General features: G+C 33.2%; 1 protein-coding gene across 1 annotated transcript in view; it reads right to left on the reverse strand.

The window, feature by feature from the left end:
* ARAP2 (ArfGAP with RhoGAP domain, ankyrin repeat and PH domain 2) overlaps positions 1 to 23038 on the reverse strand; it is a 116966-nt gene that overhangs the window by 40438 nt on the left and 53490 nt on the right. The window contains exons 11-20 of the mRNA XM_079305527.1: positions 19624 to 19739; positions 18266 to 18465; positions 17460 to 17545; positions 16599 to 16781; positions 14699 to 14873; positions 13110 to 13244; positions 9453 to 9597; positions 7147 to 7249; positions 6306 to 6504; positions 4217 to 4280 (exon numbers count right to left, since the gene is read on the reverse strand). Coding sequence (XP_079161653.1) covers positions 4217 to 4280; positions 6306 to 6504; positions 7147 to 7249; positions 9453 to 9597; positions 13110 to 13244; positions 14699 to 14873; positions 16599 to 16781; positions 17460 to 17545; positions 18266 to 18465; positions 19624 to 19739 — 1406 coding nt within the window. The remainder of the gene's footprint in view (positions 1 to 4216; positions 4281 to 6305; positions 6505 to 7146; positions 7250 to 9452; positions 9598 to 13109; positions 13245 to 14698; positions 14874 to 16598; positions 16782 to 17459; positions 17546 to 18265; positions 18466 to 19623; positions 19740 to 23038) is intronic.

The following is a 23038-nucleotide window of genomic DNA, read 5'->3' on the forward strand; positions in this document are numbered from 1 at the left end:
AGAATTGATAAAGATCTCACATTTTATAACAAATAGCAACAACGAGAAAATGGTGAAAAATTGCAGAATTTTTGCTATGTTGTGTGAAATACATACAGTCCATAGCCAAGAAATTAATAATTTAAGTTCTCAAACAAACAAGGCAGCCTGCCAACGTAGATTTCTGCACATCCTTCTGCCCCAGCAGTCAAGACAGACAACATACATGACCACACTTCATCCACAAGAGTGCAAAGGCTTCTTTTTAACCCAACCTGCAAAGTCCACTAGCTTTAGCTATATCAGCTTTGCTGCACAGCTGTGCAATGGGAAAGCAGTGGTACTAGGTGATTTTGGGTAAGGTGGGCAGGGAAAATGAGAAACAGACATCAGCACTACTCAGTGCCTCTGGTAATTCCCACATGATTTTAATCATTTACCTATCTGAAAACAGAGTTACTAAGAATGTAAATATTGATATTAGGTTATTTTGGAAAATAAAATTGCAACTGAAGCATGCATGTTCCATTAAAAATTACTGTTAGATGTGACCAAGCAATATTTCCTCAAGGGACCCTTCAAAAGGTCTTGCATCCAGCATGTAGTATTAAAGCAATATAGTATTAAAACAAGTCATTTTACCTGACTCTTAAGTTTCTATTAATTCTGGATTTTAGAATTTTGTGCCCATAACTGCATTTTATGAGAAAACTTACTGCTATCATCAAAGGGTGAAGAAGAAAGAATCAGCCTAAAGAACTTGTTCCAGTGTGAAGGGAAGGTTTATTGTCCATAATAAGAGCTAACTACATCAGAAGCATAACAGGTGAAAAAAAGCACCATCTGGATTACATTATGGCCTGGAAGTATTCACTGACACCTAAGAGAGAGCTTAAATTATTTCACAAAAATATAAGAAATGTGCGAAACTGAATTATCTGCACAACTGTTTATTTAAAGTGTAGCACTGAAGATTTTGCATTAAATTCTGCATATAGAAGATATATTTCAAAACTACTGTATACAGATGTTTTCAGACAAATTTCCTCTTTTTATTGGGCAGATCCCGCTGTTGGTCTCGGTTGAACTACACAGGAGTAGCTGTTTCACCAATATGCTACACAACTTCTGTTTGGATAGCAACAGGAGGTCAAGTATCACCAGTCACTTCAAGCATTTTAAAAATACAGAGATCAAAGGAAAAAATCCAAACTGAATATGGATCAAATCAGGGGACACCTCTGTATAACAAAGCGAAGCCTCAAACACAGAAAACTTTAAAATGGTTTGCCATTTCTAGTAAGAAGTCAAGAGGTATTTTAACTATGAAACTAGAATATTTGAACTGAAAGTAAAAAGCAAGAAGAGGCAAATAGCCATCTGATTAGGGTGTAAAACTATACACCACAGTGTTGTGAGAAGTCAAGATTTCCAGCTGAGTTAGATACAGTTCTAGCAGCCCCGACAATATGCTCCAATAGAAACCAGAATGCAACAAAATTCTAGTAGGTGATTTACTTTAGCAAAGATACACAAACACAAATGTCTGAGATCTGAAAAAATAGTAAGTTAGAATTAAAAGTCATTTAGAATTATCGTGAAATTTACATTGAGCTTTAAAACACTGAGTACATTGAGCTTCAAAAAAGACAACCATCTTCAAAAGAGAAGCAATCTTGTGATTCAGTTTCTGATGATATGCTATTACCTGGTATGATTGCCACCTCTTATTTCTGAGCTGATAGATGTCATCAGCTGACCATGTCATACAGATAAAAAATGAACAGCAGGGTGCCAAGCAGAAAGCAGGGTAAAGGAAGAGGGGGCAAAAAAAGAAGAGGTAGGAGTGGATTTAATTAATATCTAAGACATTTTGGGAAAATCTCACATGCCTTTTTTGGTAGTATTGTATCTAAATTATTATATTTAATACAAGCTAGAAAGTATTATGTACATTACAGTCCAAAATCAATTGCAAATTCTTCTTCTGAGTAGATACGTATCAGATGTATGCTAATTTTTTTGTATTCCAAGTTGATTATGTTTTTAAGAATAAGAATTCATAGATTCATTACATTGTAATATGAAGTTTTTATAGTTTCTAAAAATATTTACTTGCATATGCAATCATTCTTAAGTAAAAAGTCCATTTGTAACAACTGAATTAATACTTTTACCTACAGTAATTAAAAAAAAGGTGTGAAAAAGAAAGATATATGAAACATGTAAACATGTGACTTTTCCTAATTAATCAGCCCAAAGACTGAGACTTGAAAAAGTATCATAAGTATAGGGCATAAGTATTTGTAAGAAACAGAAAGTCAGTAGAAAAATACTTCAATGAATTTAGATAATATTTTCTAATAAAATCTAACCAGTTACTTTAAGACATTGACCACATTTATTTTTTCTGCAAAAGATGGTGGCTTTTTTTGGTTTGGTTTATGGTCACTGGGTTGTTTTATCCTCCTAAACTTTTCCTAATTCTGGGAAAAATCTTACTTGTTTTATTTAATTCTTTCGATACTACTTTTTATTTATTTTGTAATTTATCCCACATTTAAGTGACAATAAATTAAGAAGAAAGTCATCAGCTACACAGAGGCTCTTCCAAGTGATCAGTCTGTGCCAAAGTTGACATTAGATACACATATAAAATAAGAGACAGAACAGGAATTCCTAGAAACTTTGACATTTCATTTAGTTGATGCTGATGACATCTCAAGGATATTAATTTATCTAGATCTTAGAGGAGCACAAAGTAGATGAGTGACTTTACTTCCATTTACAGTAATTGAGTCTAAAGACAAAACTGATTTTATATTTAATCATTTTACACACAGTTTAAATTGCTTATCACTTTAAGATGCAATCTTATACAACTGTACTGCACACCTGGATAGTTTTGAAGAAATATCCTAAACAATAATCATCATGGCAATGCCTATACACCTACATGGCTTTCAATGTTGAACATAATTTGAAGATCACACATTTAAATTCTTTACAGATTAAATTAAAATATATTCATATCCACCTTAAATCAGAAAGTGTGTCCCTGTTGGAATTATTTTCAAATAGTTCAGAATTTCCCTTAAACTATTAAAGTGGTTCAGGGAAAACCTAGTCTCACTTGACAGAAATATTATGATGAAATAAATATTAAACCCTGACTTGGAGCTAAAAGTTTTGCTCAGCATTAATACCTATAAAATTATATGCATAGTTTATATCCATCTTTTGGACAGCTCCTTGAATAGATACCTCAGGCTGCATAGTTGTTGTATGTAGCTTACTTAACACTGCATATTTCAATATGCTTTTTCTAAAAAATCAAACAAAACCAAAACAAATCAAACCAACAAACAAACAAAAAACCAAAAAAAAACCCCCATAACAAACCAGAACCCCTCCCAAAAAAGACAACAAAAACCATTTCCTGCTAACCTGTATAGCCTTACTCAGTTCTGAAACATACAATATCCTAGAAAGAGTTAAAACTCAAAACTCACAAGTTACAATGCATTTCTGACAAGTTATTTCAACTCTGAATAGATGTCAAAGGTGTCTATTTCCTTTGCCAAAGAGAGAAACACTCTCCAGTTATTAACCCATCATTGGCTTTTCAAAAGACTGTATAAATACTGCACCACTTAAGAAAATATTCTTTCTTTTCCCCCTATCACTACAAATATGACACAGTTATCTCTGCCAAATATTACCTACTTGGAAGCAGATATGGATGATGCTTGTTTCGTAAGTATTGCTTTTTCCTAGATAGGATATTGTTAGCTGAGAGCAGGTTATTACAATAAGATTAACCAGAGGTCTCATTCATATTCTCTCAAACCTGACCTAGGCAGATTGAGACACAGAATTCTGAGACATAAGAATGATTAAAAAATCAAGGCGGTTTGTAGTAAATGCTCCAAAGGGGTATTTTTTTTCTACAGGGTAAAAGGAGTTAGTTCTTTTTGAAGAAATCATTATTGGCAGACTAATCTGGGGATAATTTTCTCAGTGGGAAAACTGTTTTTAATTAAATAGTCCTTGTTAACATTTCGTGACACAGACATAAAATGTAATTAATGTACAAAGATATTCCATCCTTTAAAAAATCTGCAAATTCACTCTTTCACTAGCAACCCCAAGTGAAAAAACTGTTTAACTAATCAATTACAACTGTAAGATATCAATATAAAAACAGAAAAAAGATTTTTTCAAATAGGAACCTTACCTTCCTTTTTCAACAAGAAGCAGGACATCTATTCTCTCGCCATTTTGCATCACACTACTGGTTGCTGAAAACAAAACACATACACATTCATATAGTTTTCACAAACACATACTTATGACAAACATATACATGCATAGACATATAGACATGTTTTTTTCAAAATTATGTGCTATGGCAAAAGAAGTGTGAAATTCTTAAACTTTGCAAATAAAGAATGCTACTGATAATAGAAAAAACCTCCACAAAATAGCACACCACATTTCCATTAAAAAAAAAAAAGAAAAAAAAAACTAACACAAAACATCATCAAGAAAGTTTAAATATGTACTTTTTAATGTGAAAGTATTCTACAGTGGTTTATTATGCTAAACTTGTAAATACAAGTCATAGAAGACATGATGCAGAAGTAAGCTGGATTTTGGAATCCATTAACTTTTTACACCTTAGTGGCTGCACATATTTACAGTAAGATAATGCAAGTTATCTGTTTAGCATAAAGATCAGTGCCACCCTTGTTTATGTTGCTTTATGCTATCCCTGCTAATAAAAAGCACCCTTTAAAGCACCTACATTATACATAACACAGCAAATACACTGGATAGTTTCCAGTTGCACTGCTTAAAATACCATACTGTGTACTGTACTAAAACCAATATATTAAATGTAACCTGCTTACTAAATTGAAATTCTGAAAACTTAATTTCTAAAAGTGAGTGTCATAGATAATCCACACCTTATTTCAACTAATTCCCAAAGATAATAAAGTCCTAAATACCAATGAAACACAATAAACACGTTGCATGTTATATGATGTTTTTGTACCACACATACTCCTAGCCTCACCTTCATTTTGTGACTCAAATATCAAGAAGGCATGTTACTATACTTCCACAAATGATTCATTATTTTTCAAATTTCATTTATACAAATCAGTATTAATAGTGGAGAAGATATATTCTGGAGAAAGCAGAAATCAAAGAAAAGAGTATGGATATATAATACTTCCAAGAAATAAAACTAATATTAAAAATCCCAAGCAAAACAAATTCTCAACTGAAAGTCAAAAGTGTTTCATTTTTGTACATGAGATATAATATACACTAATTTTGCATGCTCTTATGTTTCTGGCAGAGGCAATTACTGTTGCATCATCAAGAAAAATATCAGGAACAGTTCTCTTCCTGTCTAATCCTTTAATTCTGAATTAGGATCAAAAGTATTCACAAGTTAAAAGACACCTAGAGGCATAAAAACATTACTGATTAAAAACCACCTTCTTGTTGTTATTCACACCAAATATAAGGTGGCAGTAAATAAACAGTAGAAAGCCCAATGGCATATATAGGCAAGCTCCTGCAAAACCATCCACAATCTGTCAGCATTTATAAAGAGGATCATCAATAAAGAGCAAAATTCTCTTCTCTATTTTACTATATTATAAACGTCAAATCATATGTATTTTTCTATATAACAGACTGCCTTGTTCAACAGAAAAACAAGCAGAGCAGACATACTTAAAAGAGGATTCAGAGCATAATTACAAATAATGATTGGTCATAGAAGATAATTTGTACAAATATTCTTATCTCTCTACATCATGATATTAAGATAATATATATTTATTTTTTTTTTTTTTCTGGGAAAAAAGTCTATTAGTCTGTGAAATAGCTTTCCAAGAGAATTATAATTTTCCAGTATGTTTGAGTATTTTAAAACTAGACCTGTCAATCATCTGAAGAATATGTTCTGCAGTGAGTATTTCTGCCCTGTCAAAAATATGAGACAATAATCCCAAAAGGTTATATAATATTATTCAATTCTGTACTCTTGTAAGAAAGATACTGCTGCAACTAGAATAAAAATTGTCATCATTCATTTTAAAGCTGTGAAAAATTTCTCTGGCATAGGCCAAAAAGTAGGAAAAAAACCCCAAGACAGAAATTAACCAACACCATATTTAGATAAGACTTGGAAGAACATCTGACATATGTGAAGAATAGTTACTGAGTTTCCCAATATTTATTATTTTGAAGTGTAATAGAAATGTCCTTAACAATGAATCCATTTTCTGAGTACTAGATGTTCTTACTTAGTTCTTGCAGCCTCCTTAGATATATGGATTCTTCTTCTGCATCCTCCATTTCAAGACAAAAGTAAAGGCTCGACTTCTCTATAGCAAACCAGCCTTTTCTCCACTGGTCCAGGTTATGGCAATCTTTGTAGTACAGCTGCCCAATAAGGTCAGAGTCTCGCTCTAACAGTGATTCAGCCGCCGGGGGAACAAAATGCTACCAAAGAAAATGGGGTGAGTCAGATGAAGAAAAAAACCCTCTGCCCCTAAAAACAAAATCAAAATATTGCAAATCTATAGGATTCTACTGGTCACAGTAAAAAAAACCAAAAAAAAAACCCCAAAAATTCCTTTGATTATAAAACCCCCACTCATAAACCCATAGATATACTAAACAAGTGCAACATTTTTCCATTCATGCTCTACAATTCAAATATTTTTGTTTTTGAACTACTATTGACTTAATTAGTAATGTGATTATTACCATTTCAAACAGTATAAAATACAGTATCGCTTTAAGAATTCCATTCCAGAAAATAAATTCAATAGAATTGCAACCATAAAAACTTAGCTGAAATATATTCATACAGTATATGTCTTTATACTAGAGCACATTTAATATATTCTTAGGGTTGGCATTAAAATGCTGCTTCAATTCCTTTCACATTTTATTTTATTATCTTGTTTCAAACACTAAATCACAGAAGTTATTTCTTCCTGCTGTACAAGAAACTTTCACACACAGGAGAGATCAGTATTCATCAATAATGGCTTCTCAGAGGTTTTAAGCTAACAATGGCACTTTATTATTTGTGCAGAGGTTCCTGGCCTAACTGAAAAAGATAATTATCAGTATTACCTTAGCTATTGCTGAAGTCCATTTTCTTTGTGAATATGCTGTTTCAGCTCCAAATAGAAAAACACGTTCTGACATTAAGTATATTTCAAATGTAAAGATGTCCCTAAAGCAAGCAAGAGAAGAAACACAGCTATATTTAGTCTTCAAAAGAGTAGACACACGAGTTTTATTTCACTATTTTTTCATTCTGTCATACATATAGAATGGAATCCATCTGCATTTATCCTCCAATATTACAAGTACAGTTCATCTAATAATAAAGCACTTTACAATATAACGGGATCATAGAACTTTGCAGGTCAATAATACATGTTTAAAGGGTATGGTATAATAGTTCTTTGAATAATTTCAAAATGCATTAAAATGTTTACATATAGTCATTAAAAATGCATAGGGATTTTTTTGCTTTTGCAAGCTCATGTTATTTGATCAAGTATATTTTTGTGAAAATATTTTCCTCTATGTTTAATAAAAGCAGAACAACTAGTTGAATAGGAAGTTGTAAGTTGAAATGTTGGCTCATAGGGACTTTTAGATGTCATTTGGTCTAATCTCCTGCTCAAAGAGGGATTATCACAATGAGAAGCTTTGAAAACAGTCAAGTATGGAGTGTACTAGTCTTGTCACTAACCTGCTCTTGCCCTGTACCTGCCCTCTAATTGAAGAAGCTTTTCCTGTCAGACAGCATCAATCTGCTGGGGTGAAATTTGTGGTCACTGTGTATCACCTGCTATCACCAAGATGAGTAGAAAGACTTTGAAGTTGCTGTAGCTCAAGAAGCTCTTAAAAGTTTTCTTAAGCGAGGTTCTTGTTTTTGGTTTGTTTTTTTTTTCTTTTAAAAACTGTACCGCTATTTAAGCAGATGAATCCTTTTTATTCAATTTTTAATAGACAAATAAGGACAGTCAAAGAAAAAGCAAACTAGTTTAAATTGGTGTGCAATTTGGAAAGTAAATATCACATTGAAGCTGGGGTTGGTCAGTCTTGAAATTACAAATGATGGTTCACCAATTTATAGTAAGATTTTGTCTGTGATCTCTCATTAGATGCCAAACAGACAGAGTATGATTTTCCTTTCAGTGCTGAAGACTGAGATTTATCTAAATGTGGAGAACTGAGCATGAATCACTTCTATCATTTTCAATAGCCACTTGGAAAATTATATAAACACTTAGTTCTGACTAACAGAATAGGCATTTTTAAGGACCAGCAGTTTCACTACATCAAATATCACATCTAAATAAAATTTCTCATAAAACTCCTCAATCACAGGTAAAGCACAACAGGAGGTTAGTAATTTCCAAAGAGTGAAGTATTCAGCCAACATGGTATTTTAATTTAGGTATTACCCTAAAATGGAACCATTTGGAAAAGCAGCAAGCAATAGGTTAGATTTGAAGACAGAAGAAAAAAGTGATTTTTTCTGGGTATCACAGAACCACTGCAGAATAGTGAAGGTCATTTCTCTATACTTGATAGCATATTGAGACATCACCATGTTCCAGATTTCACTCTCCTGTAGTAGTCTAAGTCTTTTATTCCCACTATTTTTTTCAGAAGCTTCCTGAATAGATTATGCTTTCTTTGCAGACAATTTTGTTTTGTAACTAAAACCATTACAGTATTATACTATAGAAAGTTATTTTTATTTTAGGTCCATATACATGTCAAAAAATATAAAGAATGTGTTATGCAGTCTGTTAGACAAATACAAAGTACATTTTAAACAAAAATGTTGCACTAAAAGTAATTGAGTATCACTGGAATCAGATGCAGGTCAATCTCCACGTGATGTTTTTCATGTACAAATGGGATGTGAGAGAATTATAAAAGAAAAAAACAAGACCCTATTAAAAAAAAATTGAAAAATTAAAAAAGCAAGCTGGTTTCTTGTAACTAAAAATGTTCATCAGTTACACTGCTGTCCTCAGCTACAGTACCTCTGTGACCAAATCCAGAAGCATCGTGAAGTGCTGTATCAAAAGGAAGAAGCAAAGCAAGAATTTTGGCTTGAGGCAGAGGTCAATCCCAGAAAGAAAAATGAGTAATAATTGTCCAATTTATGTAACCTTTCAAACACTGAGAGTGTACATTACAGATTTAATAAGAAACAGATGTATTGAATTTAAGCTGCTCTTTTAAATTATCCCAATATTTTCATTCTATCACTTTGAAAAAATCCCTAAATATCACATAGCACTAATTTCTTTATGTCAAATAAAATCAGCTTTTTTCCTAAATTTCCTATTCAAAATTCAAGAAAAAAGGAACAGTTTGTTTACTAAAACATTAATTCAGGAGCTTACCCTCTATTTAAAAAGAAGTCTGACTTGTGTATTACAAGACAGATAACTTCATTGATGTCAATCATACCATTAGGAGTGGTAGTTTTATCATTTTCATAGTAGCTCAGAAAGCCACTTTCCAAAGTGCACCATCTTTTGTTGCAATCTGTGATTAAACAAATAATTGAAAGGTCAGATTTTCTTACTTTAAAAAAAAAATATATAAGCAAATGCAAGATGGAGGAAAAAGTCTGCAGAGCAACTTCAATGAATTATTTGGCATATTTAATTCCAACTAAATGTTTACTCCCTCTTATGACCTAAAGTATAAATATAACACATTACATAGCATAGTAATGTCTATTTGCTACTGAAAGTAGTCATGAACTAATTCTAGCTTATGTCTAGATTTTAGAATAAAATTTGAGGCGCATCTCTTTCCACTACTGCAGAGAAGTAGATCCTAAAAGAAAATACTCTTTTTATTTTCCACAGTCTTAAAATTCCTATACAGCTGGCACAGTACTTCTAAGAATTTGGTAAAATAGATCAGGCAAAAAAAAATTCCACAAAAATCAAACAAATAAAGAGTTGCAATTTTCAAATACCAACAATGCTATCTGATATTCCATCCAATTACTTTTTCTGTTGTTTTCTATATGGTTTATATAAGTTTTATAAAATTTTGACACTATTTATTAATATTTATTTGTATCATACTATTTGCTGTCTAATACTATCTTGATTCTGTCTAAATACACATGTTAAGTACTAAAATAACAGATAGGTTGACAGGAGCTGAGCATTAAATTTTAAGGTTTTGAATGTTCCCCCAGCTTTCTCTCATCTTCCAAAAACCAATTCTACAGAACAGTTCACTACTTCAATATTCATTAAACTATTAAACTCTCAAGGACAATTTTGGAATATCAAGGCTTTTTAAAGGGCTCCATAAAACCTTTTACACTAGAAACAAAAGCAAAAAATCAAACTTGAGCCCCTAATCCTCTAAGCTTTTCTTTTAGTTCCACTACATCAGAATACCAACAACATTAGAGCTCTCTTCCTGCTGATATCAACAGCTGTTAATTAACAACAGCTGTCCTCAAAATTTATGCACCCCTGCTGAAAACACTGATGCTGCTGTCATGAGAAGTACACACAGAGTTGGCTCTCTCCTGTACTGAGATACACATAATGAAAAATGAGGCTGTGTTTCCAGGCATTCCACCTGGTTGGTATAAAACCTTGCTTAACTCACAGCACTGAATGATTTCTTCAGTGTCCTTTTCCCATTAGGGCCAAGTCTACAAAGGGGGAACAGTTTTCTGTGACAGCAAGCAAGCACTTTCAGCCCTTGGGGCTGAAGGCACGGCTGTCTGTCAATTGCCTCAGAGATTCCTAACACTGAAGAAGAATTTAATTCTGTCTACAGCTTCATAGGATTCTGAGTTGGAACCCTAACCACACACAGCATTATTAAAAAAAAAAAAAAAAGCCCTAAATTTGTCTAAAGGCTGTGAGAGAATAGTGGTGCTCCCTCTGTGGTCTGCAGAAGCCTCATTTAGTTCACAGCAAGTCAGAACTGCTGGAGAACAGAACTTCTCTTCTCTAGAACAAGATAGTTACGTCAGATTTTTCAGGTAATATAACCTTATTGGATATCTACGGGCAGAGGAGGAAACTAAAATTTTCTCCCACATATTCATACTGTAACCCTCAAATTGCTTCCTAAAGAGAGTATGAAGGAAAAATATTGCCACTTATTCAAAATAATTTGCAATATCAGTATTGCTCTATGTTAGTGAGATTTAGAAACAGTTCTGGATGTAGCCAAAGAAGAGAATAAGAAAGACTATATATTTTATGTTTTGAATAGCAAGAAGTATTTCTGTCATAATTCTTCTTAAATATAGCAGAGATAGATTAGATCCCTAAGGCAAGTTTCTCATTCAAAGTCTCAGGTTTTTTTATTCATTTTGAGAGGATGTCATTAAATCTCCCCCCCTTCTTCCACTGGTCTCCTTGAACTGCAAATGGTGAAGAAAACCTATCTTCCTATGTATGTGTAAAGAGCCCATCCCAGAAATATCAGCTCTGACAAACCCATGGGTAATTCAACATCAATACAAAACCAAAACAAACAAACTCTCACCCTCCAAAAAGCAAACAGTGGAAAGTCTACCATCAAGACACAATCACTTCAGAGAACAAAACTTGAGCTAAGAGAAATCTGGTTCTTTTCCATTTATTGTATGTTCCCTCAAGTAGCAAGTGCAGTGCTAAGCAACAGACTGCAAACTTTCAAAGCAGATTCATTTCTGTCCACTAAAGACTTGAAATGGAAGACAGTCAAAATTTCTTGCCTGAGGGCTTTCCTCATAAATTTTAAGACATCCTACCAACAATGCACAGTTGCAGTGCATCTTCCCCAAAAAAGGACTACAGAAGCCATTCTGTGAGCACTTACAGCCAAATCTTCAATCTATACAGGTATTTACAAACATACTGCTCTTCTAAAATGCCATTGTGTCAGAAGAGATTGCCTTCTATCTGCTCTCCACTTGGCTAAGCACTGACTTCTTGCGCTTTCAATAAGTTCTTTATGAAAATATACAGATACCCACAGCATGGGAGATCAGGCCTGAACTTGGAGCAAGTACTAATGAGGTTTGCAGTTATTACATTGTTTCCCTAATAAACTCAGTGCAATTCCAGAGCAATCCCAGAAACTGTGCTATCCTGTTAAAACAGGCATCTTTGTTAAGCACTGCAAAGTAGTTGGGAAATGCCTGTGATCAAGCATTAGCTCAGTCATCACCCAGTGCTTTCAAGCATTTGGGGCCACAAACATATGGATTATTCACAGGCATATTTAAACAGGAGTTCTATGCCTTAAAAATGCTTTTAATGTCCAATAAGGATCTTAAAGACATATGTCATGAGAATATGGACATAATCATACAGAATTATTTATACACCAGTGCAGGATGCCATATAAGGATTTTAGAAGCAATAAATTCAATCATCACATAAATCACCACAGATTTTAAAAATCCATGTTATTTTTATAGATGGAAGAAAAATATAGGAAGACAAATGGGAAGAAAAAGGGGAAAATTTATCTGATAACACCCCTCTCTCTCAGAAAAAAAAAGCAACAGAAGACTGATATGAACAGGAGAGCATGTATATCTACTGTGATATAGATGCATTATCATGCCACAAAGCTCAAGTTCTCATAGAGTTGTTGTAGTTGCTCATTTTTTCTTAGAAGATTCTGTAAACTGAGCTTGAGAAATACTCTACTAAAAAGTCAGTGTTACTTGTAAATGATTTCTGTAATAGAATCATTTTAGATGAAAATTAATTTTTGGCATTAATCTAAATATAATTAGAGCAAGTAGTATTTCTATTTGCCTTTTATTTATTAATTACTGTGTTAACTGAACAATTTTTCAGAAGTTCAGACTTCTTCCTCTGTCAACTACTGAATGAAGAAATCAAGACAAACAGTATTTTCTTTATCTGAAAGAGATCTACTGAATCAAAAGAGGACATGTCATATCAAATACATTTTATCTCAAAAAAGAAATGCAAGAAATTAAAAAAAATAAAATTTATCCAGATCATACATATTCATGTGTTATGCAAATACATAAATTAAAAGTTAAATACCTTCTTTTAATTTCTTCTCTGTAGGAAGCTTAGCTGCATTAGAAGAAACTTTGTACAAAAATTCACAAAGAAAGGTGGAATGTGAAGAAACTTCAGAGAAGCCACTTCCAAAACAAGGATCATAGTTTGGGAAATCTATTCAAAAGAATAAATAACATACAGATCTTGAGTTATATCTTCAGTTAAAGCCATTTTTCCACTTGTATTTCTAAATGCATGTCTGTAAATATGTAATTGCTCTGCAGTATCTTTACTATAGCACTGATAAAACTTACTGGTTTTATTCTTATAATTAGAAACATATTCATTTAAAAAAATTGCTTCACATTTTTACAATGTTGCCATTGTCTACCACTGCTTGCCAAGGTAATATAAAATATGGTTTCTCATGTACCAAACTTGGATTTTCATCCCTTGTGTAGCATACTTCAACAGAAGGAGATTGCCTCTCTTGAGGGCTATGTAGAGTTTACCAGCAACTCTGGGAGCAGATGGACAGTGACTCTGGGAATCATCATCAACATGCACTGATCTCCCTTTCCCTAAAGACAAAAGCATGATGCTGCTGCCCTGGCTGGAGGACCAAAAGTAGAAAAGACAGGGACAAGACAAAAAGTCTTCTCTCTCTTAGGACCAACTTGAGACCATGGCTAGCAAAAAAAAAACACCTGACTGAGCTCAACATCCTATGAGCGAGTGCATGGCACTGGCCTGAGCAATACTCAGGCAGAAGTTCAGGCACTGTATGTCCCCTTGGAAGCCTTAATTCATCCCTGTGTTTCCCACTAAACCTTTTTTTGCTCAGTATCACTTTGCAGAGTGACACAAGCCAATGGAAAGTTTGTCCAGGAGCACATCCACATAGCGGTTTTATTTTCAGTGTAGATCTGCATGTGAACTTTCAGCCCCTGATGGTTTCAGACACTTCCAGAGCTTTTAAAAGAAAAGCTCAGTAGTACCCATGCACTTTAATATATTTACTGTTAAGAGCAGCTTTCTGTTTTCAAGAGCCTTGTAGCAGCCACACACTGCAAACAGAACTGTTGACTTCCATGCCAAACTTTATGATTGACACCAAGCTGCAATGAACCTCTGATGGGAAAAAGGGGTTTCAGGGATAGATCATACTGCAGGTTCAAGAGGTGATTTTGGGAGGAGAGTTTGTGAAAAAAAACAGCTTGGTCTGTGTGCAATAGGATTAGATATAAATTTAAATAAACTTTAAGAAAAAAAAAGCACTAGATGAATTCTTCAGACATAAATTAAAGTACCCATTTTTTTTCTGGTAAAAGATTGATAATATTGGCAGAGAAGATGATGGGGTTTTTTCTGTGCTACAACTAAGGATATGAGATCTATGACTTATCACTGTGCATTCTGGGGATTTTATAAGTCCTAAACATGATGTCTGAGCAAAATAGCAAATCTGCACACAATTGAAACTGCACTAATAAAACACAGGTAATGCCATCACAACTGCCCCTTTGCTATACCACTATTTGTCAAAGCAAAGCCAATTTTGCTTTTGAATTTTTTCCTTCCCTTTTTCACAATATAAAATTAGATCAAAAGAAAGAAATGCATGATACCTGAGAACTTGTTATGGTACAGGAATTCCATTTGCAGTCTTTGCCCAGCTTTCTTGGCTAGTAAGTATGGGGTGCTGTAAACAGGGTCTCCAGTGGCACACATAGCATCAGCCCCACTGAAGAGCAACATCAGAGTTTCCAGCACATCTTGCTTGACCACAGCAGCACACAGGGCCTTATCATAGAGAGGGCAATTAGGAAGTCTGTCTAAATTAGAAAGTTACTGGCAACAAATACATGTAATACAGATGTAAATCTGTTCACCTCTGACATAGCTAAACCATAAGCATTGATAAGTATCACAAATCATGAAGTATGGTCTGAATCTAGAAAAATGCAGCAACAACAACAAAAATATCACAAAATATCAACCCAAACCCAGCAAAATGTTGCTTTTAAAAATTTCACTTGGAAAGGATAACATGAGTAAATACAGTTGAAGGGGAAGCTTGCTGTTTATTAATAATCAAACTACTAAAGAAAAACTATTACTATTTCAGACCTCAGAAGTTCAAGCAAAGAGATGACATTAGATTCTTAAATTCTGTTCCTAGGACACACACTGAAATTGTTCGGTAGTTTCCTTAAAAACCACAGTCAGTCAATAAGGCAAACTACTCTTTTTAATAAGACGTATGATTAAGATATATTAATATGATTATTATTACATACTAAGATTTTTAACTGTTTTTATTAAGATGTATCTTGATATACTTGCTCATCTTCCTTGAAATTTAAACATCTCACCACATTCTAAAACATGATTCTCCTTTTATTTTTATATACACAAACATAAACATAATATACTTCCTTTCTTCTTTTACACAATTGGTCCAAAACCAAAAATAGCTACACACTTACAGTAACCTTCTCCATTAAAATTTCTATTTAGTTAATGATTGAGTTTTTCTTAAGTGATTAAAGCAAATATCACTCAAAAATAGGAAGATTTACTCCTATAAAATTTAGCTGTTCCAATAAAAGTGTAAGTATCCAGGAAGCACAAGATAACAGAGAAAACAGTTCAGCAAAAATTCTGGAATTACTTGGCAATTAATGTCTTATTATATGGTAATTTCATGTCTCTATGGAGAATTTGATAACTTTTTCAAGTATTTAAATTATTATTTGACATATATCCTTCCCCACAAAAAACAAACCCCACAATCTCTGCAAATCCTTTGAGACAATTTGACTCCTGTAATTGATTGCATTAAAATTGCACAATGCATTAATAGTCTTCTTAATATTCATTATCCCTGAAAAATCATGACTCAAACCATCAGATCTTTAAATTTCAGTCAAATGGACATCACTTCATCTACTTCACAGAGATATAGATAACTAAAATTCTCCATTTTACAATTGTAAAGAATTTGTTATTTTTGGAATTTTTTTTTTTTTGTAAAAAAAGTAGAGAACACACATTTTCCATCATTAATTTTATCTTTTTCATTTCCAGTAAGATACAAGCTACTATGTAAGTGTATGAGCTATTTGCACAATTGATAACAATGAATCATCTACTGTATTTAAATGTTAAATGTCATACATGTGGGATATAAAATAAACTCATGTAAACAAGTAATCTAAAGAAGTGATGTGGAACTTTGCATTCCTAGACTACAGCTGAATTAAAAGTCAATATCCATATTTTGATGGCTAAGGAAAACATAGAAAGAGCTACAATAACCTTCTTCAAACAAACTAACAGGAAAAACAATAAACTAAGTAGTCATGCAGTGACTTCTGCAAAGGCTCCTAAATAACCCTTTTCAACTGTGTCAGAATGTCACTCAGGATGCTGAATTAATTTCTCACTAGTTTAACAAGATGATCAAGTTGCACACAGATACAATACAATCCAGAACATAGTATGGGCTTCATCATGCTATATTACCTTATTTAACTGTTCCTTGGTTTTGTAGTGAAAAGGTGTTTTCCTGAATTTTCCCTCCTTGTATTTTTGTGTAATGAATGCTATCCTTTTTTCTGCAGGGTCATCAATGTGCAATTCTTCATCTGGAGGAAGATTTCCAGCCCAAAAACTATTTGCCCTCTTATTTCCAATGACGATAAAGAGCTGGTTGAGATGCAGGGAAATAAATTAGTAAAATAGTATGAAGGACATGAAGCTAGCCTCTAAACAGTTTTCAGCTGCTAAAAGTTGAAAAAAGTTATTAAAGAAAAGAAAATTTCCTGCAGGAGACAGAAGCCTCTCTCAGTCACTGACTATGGTCATCTATAAATGAATAAAAAACCTGCAGTCATCATTTACCATCAATAGCAACTAAGTTTTACAAGGCTAATCAGTTATAACACTTCATTACATATTTAGTAGTTAAAATTTAGAGAAGAGTAGCATGTGTTTTAAAAAAATCACTGATGGCTCCTATCCTCTCTATCAGGACCACTTTTTACTACCATCACTTCTTAGCATCCCAAGCAGCTAAGCAGGCAGTGACAAGTTTCCTCTCTTTTCCACTTTCTTCATCATGAGTGCTCTTCAAAAGCATTTTTTCCCCCCAGAATATTAGATACTTGGATAAATAACAAGAGAAATTGTCCATTTTGTCAGAAAAACAAATGAATATTTGGAATTACATAGAGGTACATGATGCACAGAAAGGTCAAGCTTACTGTAACAACACCACATTGCTTAGCAGTTATATGTTGATTTCTTGTGAGTAAAGCACTAAATACCTCCTTTCCATGCAATAGGTTTCAAGATGAAAAAGAGAGTTAGAATATCACAACATACCTCAATAAGTTCATTGCTCCAAATGCTGGCATCCATTTTTAGACTCCGGACTTTTGAATCTCTTGGTCCTAAAGATCTATGCTGTCCTGAAAATCCAAGAGCATTACTTAACTAAGGCACTTAAACAGGGTTTCTCTTCTACTGAGTAAAAAAACAGTGTTGAGGCCAGATTTATAGCATCAAAAATACACCTCTTTAAAAAAAAAAAAAAAGTTAATTTAATTTGACAGTAATGAATAAACAAAGTACGCAGTTTCATATAGACTATTTCTGGAAGAGTTTGATTTGATGGTTTGAAAGAAAGCCTAGAATTATAAATTATTTCCTTGAATCTACCACTTAGGCACATATTTCAATATCAAACATGACAGAACTGTATTTTGAGTAGTATCTGAAAAAGCTATCCCTATTGGCAGTAAAATATGTGCAGATGTAACAAAATTAATAACCAAAATTTATATACTAAAAATTGTTATTCTTTGGCATCCAGCCTTCCAAAAGCCATTCCTTTACCATGAAGTATTATTGTGTCTTAATTTCCACTAATTGTAAAAGATGATTCATCTGAGAGAACTCAATCACCACATATATATCATTTATGTGTGGAAGTGCTTTAGAATACGGATGCTCTCAGTATTAAAAAAAAGTCATGCAAACATTTTGTTTCTCAAAACTTCCACAAGGACAACACTTTAAGAATTAAAAAAAAAAAAAAAAAAAAAAAAAGGTGCCAATTCAGGGACATACATAGATATGCAAATATGACATTTTGTAGAACCCACATAGGTTGCCATTAATTACTCTACCTGCACACTTCTTACAAATGACAACACAGAGATTGATGGATGCCCAGTCAGGACTGGGAGCTCTACAGTCAGCGCAGCTCCTGTTGGACTCATTGAACCAAATCTTCTCAGCTACTTCATAATCAGATAGAGTTTCTGCTATTGATTGCTGGAGTGCTTCAATCCAGTCTTGTTTCTCTTTTTCTGACTCTGCTGTAAAGCTGAAACAATTGACTTTTCTGTGTTATTGATCTTTATTTTAAAGCCCAATTAAACATGGTCTGTAGTATCCTTATTTATTACATTTACACCCGAAATCACCGTCAAAAATCTTCCTCCACACAGACATAAATCCTAAGATGAAATGTATTATTTTGTATTTTTAGTCAATGAAACTCCCTCTGTTTTAGTATTGTTTTCAACAATACCACTACTAGTATAAGCTACATAGCTTTTATAACATTCATTTAACATCCCTGAGTTAATTTATGTTACCAATTACCAAACTTAAAGACTGAAGTGTAACAAAAGCATAGAATGTCATAAGGAAACATGGAGAATTAAATGAGAATTCAAAAAAGACTGAGAATTAAAAAAAAAATACTTACTTTACATTTCAATTTATCTTTTTAAAAATTACATACTAAAAAAGCATCAGCATGGTCATATCTTAAGGAAAAAATCAAAGAACTAGCTATCTGCCAACTAGCAACAGATTGAAATTGCTGATCAAGACTAATTTACCTGCTAGTTGACTGAGAATGAAAGTATTTGCTAATGTTTAACAAGTCCAGGAGAAAAAAGAAATTTCTTTTTCTCCTTCATTACGACATTTTGTTTAAGAAACACTACAACACTTACAAAAAGGCTTTTATTAGCAGGTACTTTCATTTTCTTAAAAATCATTACAAGTCTCAACAATCAGCCGAAGTGAAACTTTCAACTGCTTTCAACCAAGGATTTCCACAAGGAATAGCACATTAAAGCTTCTTTTCAAATAAAATGCATAATACTAAATGGATGCAGCACTATTTCACTATTGCAGTTTATTATTCTTTAGGATGAAGTCGATTTGTGAAAGTGGAGGAATTCTCTTTTTTTTTCTTTTGCCCTTGCACAGAACAAAGAAAGAAGGCTACATAAAAGTACAAACCTGTGGGAATAATATGCCTAGCCAGGAGCTAACAGATGAAGCACTAAACAAATCAAACTACTAAACAAATCAAAGAATATCCTCCCATTTTTCTAAAAACTTGTGGAAAATCCTAAATAAAAGCATTACCTTTTCATCCAAACTAGCAATGGCTAGCATGAAACCAGTATTTCTTTAGTGCCTTAGTTAACTGCATATTTTGTAAAGTAAATATAAAAGTTCTTACCTAAAGCTTTTATAAGGAGTAATTATTTCAAAAGATTGCTTTGCAGCCCGATCCACTTGTTTTACATTTGCCACATTCATAGGGATTAAAGTGATACCAAATCCTGTTTTAAAGTCCTACAAAAATGATAAAAAAGTTTAGGAGGTTATCATTCAAGAATCAAACATGTAAAGAATTATTTCATCATGGTCCAAAAGAACAAGACCAGAAATAGATATCTTTGCCATAACATGTAAGCCACTTCTAATTTATTAATGGCTAAACAAATGTCTACTAAATTTTGTCCAACCACTAAGTTTCCAACAGCTAGAATGTCCTTACCTAATTATTGGTAGGAGGAAAAAATGTATGCTCAAACAATTAATAAGAGGAAGAATAAAAAAAAGTTTAAACAATAGATTGCATTTAAATGTGAATGTAAAATTATGGAAGGATCTAGCTTAAATCATGCTTTAGTGCCTAATAAAACTTTATACATCTAAATCCTTCTCACTGACAACAGTTTTTCTTGCCTTAAAACTGAGTTTTTAACAAACTAAACATGTATAAAATTCTTTCTTAAAACTTTGGTTCCTCATGATTCTGATGTAGCATATGAACTAAACATGTCTTTGAAAAAAGGTCCTACAGAGAAGCTAAAATAGGCCAAGGGTAAGTTGTGACTCAATTATAAGAAAGCATTTTTGCCTTAAACCAAGCAAAATTGTTCTCTGCTGCAAGGAAAAAATGCACTAAAAATAAAAATAAATTTTGTATTGACAGAATTGGGAAATAAAGTTTGAGCTCACGCTGAGCTCCTGTGAGGGTCTCTCAAATGTATAGATTTTGGAAAAGCAGATTAATACATATGTTATTTCTTATCTATTTGGAATACCATCAGCATTTCCTTCTTCAAATTTATTTACATGTTCATCTCAAGGCAGAGGCACTTCCAGAAATTTAATTTCTGGAAATATTAGCATACTTCTTGAAAACAGTAAATAAATCAGAAACAAAAGCAAACTATGTTACCCAAGCAAAAAGCAAAATTCACATATCACTTGCATGTTCACTGTTACCTTCAGGTAACAAATACTTGGGTACAGACTAATAAAAATAAAAGCACTGAAGGGTAAAAGCTTCAGAGTTGTCTGCCTCTGAAGAGAGGATTGTTTTTCTAGTTAATACATATTCAAACCTTCATCACTGACAATTTTCTCCTTTTAAGATTTACAAATTTTTGAGCACTAAAGCCTACATAGAGAAAATACTTCACAAAACTCTTTTAATTTTATTTCCCTGTTTCAGGTATAAGCAAATAAAAATATTGTTTTAGCCAGGATTGCTAAGGCTAAATCTGACAAAGGACACACATATATGTCTGTGTCTATGCACAAGCAGCAGTATCAATTGTATCACATGAGGCATTGAACAGAATAATGCCCCAAAAAGCACAACATCCATTACAAGATGAGATTTTTAGAATGACTGAATTCCCACTACTAAATATACTGTGAAATAAGGTAGCTAATGTTTCCTTGCCAAACTTCTTATAAAGAATTTTAGGGTTTTTTTTTACATGCCATTACCTCTGACAGTAACTGTGGGCAACTAGGTGTGGATTTCAACACAAACCTTTATGAAAAGTAGAAGCTTTTCAATAACTCACTTGGTTTATAATTCCTCATATAATTTATTTTAGAAAATTGAAAATAATAGAATTATTTTTAATTATTTATACTTCTACATTCTTATCCTGTAACCTAGACACTTTTGTCCTCTCCCCTCATATTCAGCCCCTGCTCCATTTTCCTATAAGTCAAGGGGTTTCATACTGGCACACCTGCCTCAGAAGAGAGCAGAAAGTTCTGTTAAGCCTACACAGTCCCTAATTCACCCTCTATGGTAAAAGAGTGGGCAGAATAACCTTTTTTTGAGTGAGAAGTTGACAGTATCCTCTGTAGCAGTGAAGCATTCTTAACTTCACATCACCAGTGAGAAAGAGTATGAAACAGTTAAAAAAAAAGAGACAAAGGATAGAAAAATACAAAATTATTTCTATCAATGAAATGGAAAAAAAAAAAAAGAGAAACCTAACCAAAACAACTCAAAACCATTAACTTTCTAAAATTAAATGGTTAATGCTTCTGAGATGTAAATTGGATGAAATTGTCATTTTTTGATTCAAATAGTTCAAATTATTTTAAATAATTGGCCTTAAGAAATCCCAATTTTCAAAGGAGAGGTAACAAGCCCATCCTCAAACCTGCACAGACCATTCTTCGTTTATTAAATAACAGCTGAATAAACACCAGAAGCCATTTGTTAGAAGGTGTTCAATATACTTCTAGGTCCAGATTAAAGTTCACTGAAGGTAGATGATTAACAAAGATGACCAAAATAATAACTACCTCATTGAGATAGATCAAAAGTTTCCCTGCAGAGTAGCTTCCCTTTAGGTACTTGCTACTGGTGAAAGTCATAAAAATAATGCAAATAAGAAAAGGTACATGCTCATCTTCTCAAATAAGCTTCCAGCAATCTAAGCACTTAAAAGGCCCCTAAAAAAAGTTGCAGCAAAGAGAATTATATTTAATAGCCACTGACAGACACATCCTCAAAGAATTAAAAAGCCCAACAACAACAACATGCTTTGAGGTCTCTGCAGGATCTTACTTCACAAATTTCCCAAATACTGGTTGTGAAAAAAGGAGGCCCTTTTGCATATGTATATTGACACCTGATAACTGAAAATTTTCAATTTTTTGCATGAAAACTGAGAATTTCATTACATAACCTAAGGGGAAAGAAATGCTAACTAAACTTCATTCACCTACTTATTCCATAATGTTCTTTCTTGAAAATATTTATAATATATTCCTTTCAGTCTCTTTCTTATGCCTTCAAACAGCTTGCTGCACTTCCTTTCCTTGGAGCAAAATGGAGCAAGCTGCATGGAAGCAACCTGCCACACAAAGATCACACACATAGTAATGTCTCTGAAAAAAGGCACCAAACTGTTGCACTACATTTAACAACACAGAGCCAAGAAAGCAGTCTAGAAACAAAGTACATTAATTTGAAAGCCTGTACCTCTAGGTGCAGCACCAGCCCTCCAAAATTTGCACACATGCCCAGTGTCTGAACAACCCCATTAAAGAAAGAATAACTCATTATGCCTTACATTCAGCAAGGGCATGAGAATTTACAATACAGAACTACAGTGGAATGTCAGCAACATTAAGAAATTAGAACCACTTTTCAGAACAGAATACGTGGCAAATTAAGCAATTTAATTGGTACATTGGAATGAAGTTATTTCCATAATGGTCCAAACAAACTCCTTAAGGAAACTGCACAACACTTGGCATAAATCTGGCTTTGTGAGTGACAGGTACACTAAAATCTAATTTTCAGACCTCAGAATTATATGCTT

The sequence above is a fragment of the Erithacus rubecula genome (assembly GCF_903797595.1).
Source record: "Erithacus rubecula genome assembly, chromosome: 5".
NCBI lineage: Eukaryota > Metazoa > Chordata > Aves > Passeriformes > Muscicapidae > Erithacus > Erithacus rubecula.